The 9554-nt window shown below is 44.7% G+C and overlaps 1 protein-coding gene across 1 annotated transcript in view; it reads right to left on the reverse strand.

The window, feature by feature from the left end:
* clasp2 (cytoplasmic linker associated protein 2) overlaps positions 1–9460 on the reverse strand; it is a 47783-nt gene extending 38323 nt beyond the window's left edge. The window contains exons 1-4 of the mRNA XM_078791866.1: positions 8605–9460; positions 4529–4607; positions 2500–2603; positions 1779–1870 (exon numbers count right to left, since the gene is read on the reverse strand). Of these exons, the coding sequence (XP_078647992.1) occupies positions 1779–1870; positions 2500–2603; positions 4529–4607; positions 8605–8802 (473 nt within the window). The 5' untranslated portion in view covers positions 8803–9460. The remainder of the gene's footprint in view (positions 1–1778; positions 1871–2499; positions 2604–4528; positions 4608–8604) is intronic.
* Positions 9461–9554: the final 94 nt, after the last annotated feature.

The following is a 9554-nucleotide window of genomic DNA, read 5'->3' on the forward strand; positions in this document are numbered from 1 at the left end:
TGTGGTTTCCGACACAGCCTTAGTCTTGTACTGACGTGAGAATCAAGACCGGTCTGTAAAACCTCAATGGCCACAGTGTGACAGCCTGACGCAGACTATACCAATCCATACCAGAGTGTTTATCAAACCTATGGCTTCTTTAAGCGCTTTGCCTAGCTAGAGTTACACCCCTAGCTTCTGGTCTTTGGACTTGAACTGTGACCTTTGTGTGACTTTTTACCTATTTTTTTTTTAAATCATCAAGCAATGCAGTTAGTTGGGATCTCATTTTTGTCCCACGGGGAAGTGGATATGCGCTGTACTAACTTTTTCAAGTGTAACTTTGCTGTGTTGTTGTCATAATGCTAATGAAGTCTTGTCCTCCAACCACTATTTGTTTTTTATTTAAACTTCAGTCTATTTTGTGTCATGCTGCCGGGAAAGAAAGCGACCTGAGAGGAGCACCGAGCGGCACGGCGAGATGGTGTTGGTGTGTTGGTGTTGCTTTACAACGCAAGCAAGCGAGAGAGATAAATGTGGCCGTGAAATTGTGCGAATACATTGCCTCAGCACATTTTTTTTTCTTCCATTTTACTTTCTCAGATGGAATCTCTGAGAAGAGAGACTGTGGTCATGGGGCGGGGGGTGAGGGGGGGGTCGTCTACAAATGGGGCATATGGGGGGGGGTGCTGTGTTTGGCAGCGTGATTTAAGAAAGTAAAACATTGTAGGAGATCATGTGAGGACTCCAAGTAGTAATTGAGACCAGACTTGTCAGGCTGATGACAGTAAAAAAAAAAAAAAAAAAAAAGCGTGCAGTCCTCATGGAGTTAAGGTCATGTGACGTGCAGCACGTGTGCCACCTTGACAGACACTTTAAGAAGATTAATCCCAGAAACTAAGGCTGCGTGTGGATTTTTAACCCCTTGCTGTGCCAATGTTTTCATGTTTTTGCGCCACCGCCACGGTGTGTTGTACATCGTTGGAAAGCTCCTTTTTCCAAGATGGGGCTGGCGTACGCCATCCCGGGATACAATTAACACCGCGATGGTGGACATCTGCGACTTGAATCTAAACGCCATTTGTGGGCGTGGTTTCATGTCAAGTGTAGGCGTTCATACACGTTCAGCCGCAGCGTACTTTTGCCAATGCCGTGCTCGGCCATGTTTGAGGTGGCAGGAGGGGGCGTGTTGGGTTGACAAACACCGCTAAGTTTGGCTAGCAAGAGCCACCTCGCTCGCGGACTTGCATGCTCTAATTATTGGACCCCCTTACGCCACATGAGCCCGGCGGTAACCTGAGATACTCAAGTGAGACCCAGCTGGCGGTCCCTCGGTCTAGCTAAGGTCTCCAGCCAACTCTCCTCTCAGGACCAAGGTTCCAGTAGGGACCAGACGAGCAGATTGCATCAAATCTTGAAGTGGGCGACCCCCACCTATTCATTCATCTTTGCTGGTTTACCCGTTTACCTTTGATGCTCTTGAGTGTACTCGGTGCTTTTAATCAAAGAGCTGCATGCAGTAAATAAAGTTTGTTCAAGAGCCACGCCTCCGCTCCAAATGCTTCAATGACAACTTTACATTTTAATTTCTTTGCCATTTTAGCAAGCGTGAAAGGAAAATGGAGCTAGCTTGTGGAAGTAACATGAAATGCAAATAGTATCCACCGTGCATGAAGTCAATTGTGTTATATGGTATAAATAAAGTTTGCATTTGAAAAGAGGGTATAAGCAATGGCGTCATCGATGGATGCCTTAGTCAGGAAGTAGCAGAGTTGCTAATAAAAAGACGCTGTACTTACAATCTGAGCGTGGCACTGAGGCAGAGGCAGAGTCCTTCTCGGCTGCGGAAGTTCTTGTGTTTGAAACTTGGAAGGAGTCGTTCCCAAACATACTGTGGAAGGGGGGGGGGGGGTAGAGAGAGAGAGAGAGAGGGGCGAAGCGTGAGTGGGAATGAGCGCACAGGAAGATCACAGCAAGACACTTGACAGCCGCTGAGAAGATTACAGAGCAGCGTGTCGCTTTACAATCAGTGGAGATGCTTGAGCTGGGGGGCGGGGGCGCGGGGGGGGCGGAAAAGATTCCTGTTGGTTCCACAAGAGGGTGCCCATAAGGCCCATAGATGGAACTATACAATGGCGTGACCCCCCCCCCCCCCCTCCTTTTTTTGTATGTTTTCCTCCCAAAGATTTAAACTTTCTTGTTGGGAATTTACATCTCGCAATTATGATTTTATTTATTCGCATAATATATGGACTTTATTCTCATAACATAACTTTTTCCACAAGCCAAGTTTCAAAAAATTACAACTTGTTTCTGATATTGCGACTACTTATTTAATTATGCAACTGAAACAACATTCTTCTTCATTATATTAAGATGTTATTCTCATAAAAAATATGACTTGTTCCTATTACAGAGCTTAAAGTAAAAAAAAAAAAAAAAATCCAGAGCCTGAACTTTTTCTCCCCCGCAAAATATATAATAAAAAAAAATTATTTATTATGCGTCTGAGAGCATCACCATGGGCGAGGCCGTCTGCTCCATGCAGTGGAGGATGAGCATTTGGCTGTTCTCCCGGACCTGGTCCTTCCCATCTCCCAGTCGGTCCACCAAGGCTGGCAGGACTACATGTGGAGAAGAGAAAAGAAAAGAAGGAGAGGTGAGGGAGGAAGGTGATCATATATCCACTATATATATATATATAATACTATAATATATCCAGTCTTTTGAATATATTATTAAAGAGTGGCTCTCCCACCAACAATAATAATAACTGCTGCCCTCATGTGGCCACCTTTCAAATGACATGGTGATGAGTCAGTGGGTGTGTGTGTGTGTCAATTACATTACAACATTTTTATTCATAGTTTGATTTAAAAAAAAAAGGATCAGCTTTAATTAGGGAGGAGTTTGAACAATTCCAGTCTGGAACGTGAATAAAACTCCCTTCTTCAGCATAATAACAAGCACACACCTGCCAGGGAAGCAAGAACTGTGTCACGTGATACCCAAAAAGCAAGTTGTCATGGCAACAAGGTGAAAACGCTATTTTTTTTCTTTTTTTTTTTTTTTTAAAGAGAGGAAGTTAGAGAGGCAGTGAGAGATACACGACACACACACACACACACACACACACATATCTCAAAGCGCGATCAATAGCAAGGCCTTAGTTTGACTAAATGACATCATCCTCTCTCAGCATGTTTCTCTCAGTATTTGGGAGCGGTTGCGAGGAGACACAAATCAAGTGAAAATAAAAAAAAAAGTGAGTCAGACGAACACAGCTGACTGCGTGTGTAGACGAGTACGACTGTTTGTGACAGGGACCAATGTGGCCGACACAGACAGCTGGGACACCTTGATGGCACACACACACACACACACACACACACGTGCACACATGCACGGGGAAGTCAAAGCTAACTAGCGCGGCAGTGGAAGTGGGAACAAAATCTGTTCCCGTTTATGTCCTGGTTGTAGGCCACATTTTTTCAGTTTTGAAATGATCTGTTTTTGTGTAAAATACGTCTTTTACTCCTAAAAGGGTGAAAGTGTCCCCGACTGCGTTGCCTGGTAAACGCACCACAAGGGGCGCTGTTGTTAAAACCCGTGAATCAGATTCACTTGAAATTTCCCACACAACTGAATTCGCGACAGACAAAAACACCGCCTGTAACGTTTTTGCGTCTTTGGCGCAATCGCCATAAAATATGTTAGACGTGTTTCAATAAAATGTATTAAACAAAACATCATAACAGCAAAATTGCAGTTAAATAATGAATCATAGTCAATCACAATATTTCTGCTTTTGATTCGAGTGGTTAGCACACAGACCTCACAGCTAGGAGACCAGGGTTCAATTCCACCCTCGGCCATCTCTGTGTGGAGTTTGCATGCATGTTCTCCCCTTGCATGCGTGGGTTTTCTCCGGGTACTCCGGTTTCCTCCCACATTCCAAAAACATGCTAGGTTAATTGGCTAATTCCAAATTGTCCATAGGTATGAATGTGAGTGTGAATGGTTGTTTGTCTATATGTGCCCTGTGATTGGCTGGCCACCAGTCCGGGGTGGACCCCGCCTCTCGCCCAAAGACAGCTGGGATAGGCTCCAATGAATGAATGAATTCAGCATTGCTTTCGTTATTGTTTGAATACCGACAAAAAAGGGTAAATAACCAGGAAATGGCGTGTGTGGAATACAGTGTTGACGTCTAATGGGGTGCAATGGTTTGTGGGAGTAATGTTTCAAACGTACCAGTGGGCTGAAACTGACATCCGATGGTGTTTTATAGACCACAAGAAAGTATTCCCCACTGCCGATTCAACATGTTTGCAGTATATTTTCCCACGGCTATGGCGTCCAATCACGACCCTCCAAGTGCCCGCACCGTCTGGAGTCGACCTGTCAATACTCTCATTGGCTGGCAGCCCTTTGGAGACCATCACCCGTTTGCGTTTGCTAGCTTATTGTTCCTCACTAGCAGCACTCTGTGTGCACAGTCGCTAGCGCAGAAGAAACCTGCGTGCATGTGAGTAAAAGGCACTCTCACCTGTGCCCAGGTACCCTCTGAAGCGCTCTCCCATGCGGTCCACAAACGCAGTGCAGATGTCGATTCCCAACAGCGCCACCTAACAAAAGCAGAAAGACACAGTAGTGACATTTTGCCCATCGTGAATAATTCTTATGCGAGAAACAAACACTTTGTCTTTCTTTTTGTGTGTGTTGTAAAGATATGGAAGCAGCTAAAAAGAGGCAGCATTCATGCACATAATTGTTTCCAGGCAGACGAGGTGCATCCTTTTTTTTTTGTCTACTAACACTTTTTGTCTACCATAGCATCCCCATAATATTGGACGGTGACATAAGCTTGACGTATTTTTCCCCCCCCTCACAGTGCACACATATGATGTGCTCCCAATATGGCCGACATATGAAGACTGGGGCTGCTTTGAGTCTGGTGCCGTGGAGTTTTTCCACTGCTCGCTTCTGATCAGGATCCCATCCCACACGGCGCTGCTGCTGCTGCTGCTGCTGCGCCGATGGAATGCTTGTCTTGGCAGAACAGCAGCAAGAAGGAAATCTATTAAAACATGACTCTGGCCCCGATACTGGCTGGAGGGTCCGACTGACTGCAATCCTTGCCTATTTTAGTCAAAAACGCAGCACAGGCAGGTAAAGTATTTCTGGACAATTCTATTGGAGCGCCAATGTGGAGGAAAGTGAGGATGTTGGTTCTTCTGGCAGGCCTCTACAAGCCTACAGTGATAGTCCCAACACACACACACACATCAGAACACCTCAAAGTTCTTTCAAAACAACATCAGGCTGACGGAAAAATGCTGGAGCAAATACCGTAAAATATCCAGATCTGAATCAATGGTCCTTTGTGAGGTGTGTGGGGGGGTACGTATGCCGGCTCAGGCTGCTAATTGCACACCCTGTACAGGATTTACTCAGGAGGCTTACCGGGGGTCCGCAAAGAATGTCCTCAGAGTTGGGATGATGGGCTTTTCCAACCATTACACCGAGCCATTAATCCGCTCGGCTAATATGAATATGAATATTTGCCAAATGGTGTAATCCATGAAACTTTGGACATGTCATTATATGTCATTATTTCAAAATACTTTTGCCTGGTTTGACTTAAATAAAAGTATACAAAATATACACAAACATATCAAGGCATAAACAAATCAATATCAAATTAAATTCTTAAAAAGGCTACTTTTTTTTAATAATGACTGAAATAATAATATTCTAATTTTTCAAGCCTTTGTATTGAGTTCTGGGCACCTGTAGAGCAGCTACACACAATAACCCACACAACAAAACCTTTTAGATCTTCCAGAATCTGTACCTATTCCAGTTGGATTTCCTTACATTTGTGCTAATAAATTTGATTTGCACAAATAGATTTGCCAAAATGCTCTGTTTTCATTTATTCCAACCACGGCCCGCCTCCGGGCATGCCCACTCAGCCCAAAGTGCTACCTGACTATGAACCATATAAGGAAGTCCGTCCCTCTGTGATGTCACAAAGGAGCAGTTTTACCACGCCTTTTGAAACCGAGCGTTTTGAGCCAAACCAAACTTTTTTCAGGGCTCACTTCCAAATGCGCAAACCTCATTATCTGGAACTTTGGTATGGTCTAAAGAGGAACTGTACTTTTTTTTGCCCATAATTCACAATCCTTATGTGAAACATGAATACATTTCTTTCACTTTTCTGTGCATTAAAAAGCAAGTTAGAACGAGCTATCCAACAATGCACTTCATTGGAATACAGCTACACAAGACGATTAAGCCCTAACAAAAAAAACTACCAAAAAAAACAGTGTTCCATTCCTATAACTGACCTGTATATTAACCTAGCTACACCACTATTGTTGTCGTGGAGTACTATACTTCCGTAGTAGTTGTTAGTTTTGAACGCCAGGTTATGCGTCATGCCTCACACGTGTATTATGGAAGGTTGTGGCAATAAGCCAGGTAGTCGGTCAACTTTGAGATTCCAAAGTACCCACAATACAACGGGACAGACTGAAACTAAGACCCGACAACAATGCTGTTTGGAGCGTTTTTTTGTTTTAAGTATTTGTTTTCAAGTATTAGTTTGATTAAAATATAATAATGCAAAGTATTATGCAAAGTACGCAATGATGTCATCTCCCACCACTGCCACAACTTTAGAGTTAAAGGAATTTTTTGGGGAAAATCCATGAAAATCCGCACACAGCAGAGGTGGAACATCATCCTGGAAGAGCCTGTGTTCAATCTGAGGGGTTGCGTGTCACATGAGAGCATCTGCTGACAGCAGAAGCGTGGACAGGGTGACCTTGCAGCAGCATCCCCTCTCTTAAATCAATGGCGGAGGAGTCCAAACATCTGCTCCTGCTGTCTGTGGAACCATCACGCCATCTTGGGACGGCCGACGTTTGCCCTCGTGAAAAAAGTGAAGGGGCTCCGTCATTGTCGTCTTTCTGTGTCATCTCCAACACATCCTTCGCATTAAACCTCTTTTCACCCCCCCCCCCGTCTAACCCCGTTTTAACAATACGCTGACTCAGCGTGAAGGCCTCGCCACACAAACGCACTTTCTGCCATCTAACATCTCCTGTTACTGTGGGGCCGTGTTTTCAGCCATCAAAAGCCCGACGACATACGACTGTACAACAAGTACACATGTTTCTTTCAAAGCACCCCCCCCCAGACCACGAGGCTGAGTTGTCATTCCCTCCCCCTGACACAAAAATATGAAATCAAAATCCTACCAAAAGTGCTAACAACACCACCACCTTTCCCACGTGAAAAATGGCGACCATATAAATACGTCTTCAACATAAAACAGCTCATTTCTGGTCCGTTGAGGACAACGCAAAGGAGCACATGACCACGACAACCTGCTTTGTGCGTTTTGCCATAGAATGCCGAGCGTGTTTACTCGGCACGGATGGTTAGCAAACTTAAAAAGGTGGCTTCTTGACTTTATTTAAATCTTCTCTGATTTTCCAAGACTTCCGGGGCTATCTACATGGAAACGGTTCCCGGTCCATCCATGGACTCTTCCACAAATAGCAAAAACAAAATATCAGGCTCGTTGCTTTTGTAGAGACCTTTTCATGTTAATGGACAAAAAAGGGAAATAATTATATGTGTTCATGTTTCACATCAGGATTGGGAATGATGGCCAAAATATAAAAAAAAAGTGCAGTTCCCCTTTAAAGAAGGCATTTTTTTTGTCTAAATGGCATGCTTCCCTTTTACAAGGATGAAGAGTCTTGAACCAGTCATGATGTGCTATATATATATATATATCACTATATTGACACTTACTATGGTACCCATTATGGCATTGGATGCTCATATCACCTCATACTTTGGTATGAGGTATATTATTTTAAAAAAAAAACCTTAAACTGTATTATGGAAAGCAGGAAGTGAACAAATGTAACAGTTTCTGATTGTAAAAGTACCAGATGGAGGGGTAGGATTTAATAAGCTTTGCTTCTTCCTACTCCTTTTGGACATGTGGAACTGGGAACTGATTATGGGATGCACTCAATTGTAATCTGATGCATGTTCAAATGAAATTAAACCATTACCATTACCATATCATATAGGTCAAGGGTCATCGGTGTACATGGTGCATGTCGGAAATCACATCTCCAAACACAGCAGCTGCCGATACTCACAGTGTGTCATGCACACGCACACACTAATCGATGCAGACAGCACAAATGATGCAAAGGAAGATGAGAAGAATCCGATTTCACAACTGAATGGGAGGAAATGCTTAGCCCGGAAATACGGCTGGGAGTATCGGTTTGATGTTGGGAATGACACACACACACACACACACACACACAGAGAGAGAGAGATGGATGGATGGGTGAAGACCTCCAATACATAAATAGGATGAGAGAGGCCAGGATGGATGGATGCTCCTCTGACCCTCCCCCCATCCTCGACAGTGCCTCTCCAGTCGTCTACAATGGTTCCCCCGCCAGACAACAATGTATAACCCCCCACCAGCAAGCCAATATCCATGCTCGGAAATAATCAGCAGATATGAACAATCAGCATCCATGACAGCACCACACCAACAAAAGTCCACACCGTCCTCACCTTGAAGTTGCTGGAGTTCACCCATCCAGTCAGCTCATCCACAGTCTTATCCAGCCGGGGTTTGTCTTGCTCCACGTCAGGGGACCGACTAGCGTCCCTCAGATAGTCGATAAGATCCTGGCCGACCTGCAGCCTGCGGGTGACATCCTTCTGCAACACCTGCTGGTAGAAATAGTCCATGTTGTCATGGTCCTCCATTGGACACACTGGGCCGTGTGGCCAGCAGACAAGAGGACGGGGAAGTGGGGGTACTAGACCCAGCGATGTGTTAGCGCAATCCTGTGAGTCGGCGGAGGCCTCTGGAAAGTCTGGACCGGGTCTCACAGATGTCGGATCATCAACTAGTCCGCCGTGACCACAATGTGAGAACTTGACTCACAAGTCATCCCCCCGCCGAATGAAAAGCTCTCATCAGCGCTCAGAAACCCCCTCTTGCTAGTTCCTCAATTGACTTTATTTCCAAAGAAAACCACTAAAAACTCTCACAAAGTCAACAAATCGTAATATTGTAGTGGTTAGTCGGCAGTTTCCTTACAAAAATATGTAAACGAAAGCGCAAAATTAGCCTCTGTGGTGGGACCTGTGCTAGCAAAAATAGCAGCCGGCTAGTTAGCAAACAATGCTAGCTTAGGGCCTTTAGCGTCTGGACGTCCAACTCCAACGGGTTTCTTATTCCATTCCCGCCAGGCTGAAAAGTCTCCAAAGCGGCCAGTTTGGGAAGTTCAGCGGGGAACTCGCGTCTATTTATTCCAGAAATATGAGAGCTGCGTAGAAGCGATGGAAGCTTCAGCGTTGCCGGGGAAGGAGCGCGTTTGTGCTGAGCTTCGGTCTGATCAACGGCTCTCTGACTGGGGTCCTCAGCCACCGCACAGCTGCCCAAGCATAACGCCGGACTTAAAAATAAAAACAAAAACAAAATAAAAAAAACGATCAAACCAACCGAGACGTTT

The sequence above is a fragment of the Doryrhamphus excisus genome, linkage group LG7, assembly GCF_037039965.1.
Source record: "Doryrhamphus excisus strain RoL-2023G ecotype Guam linkage group LG7, RoL_Dexc_Guam_v1.1, whole genome shotgun sequence".
NCBI classification, from domain to species: domain Eukaryota; kingdom Metazoa; phylum Chordata; class Actinopteri; order Syngnathiformes; family Syngnathidae; genus Doryrhamphus; species Doryrhamphus excisus.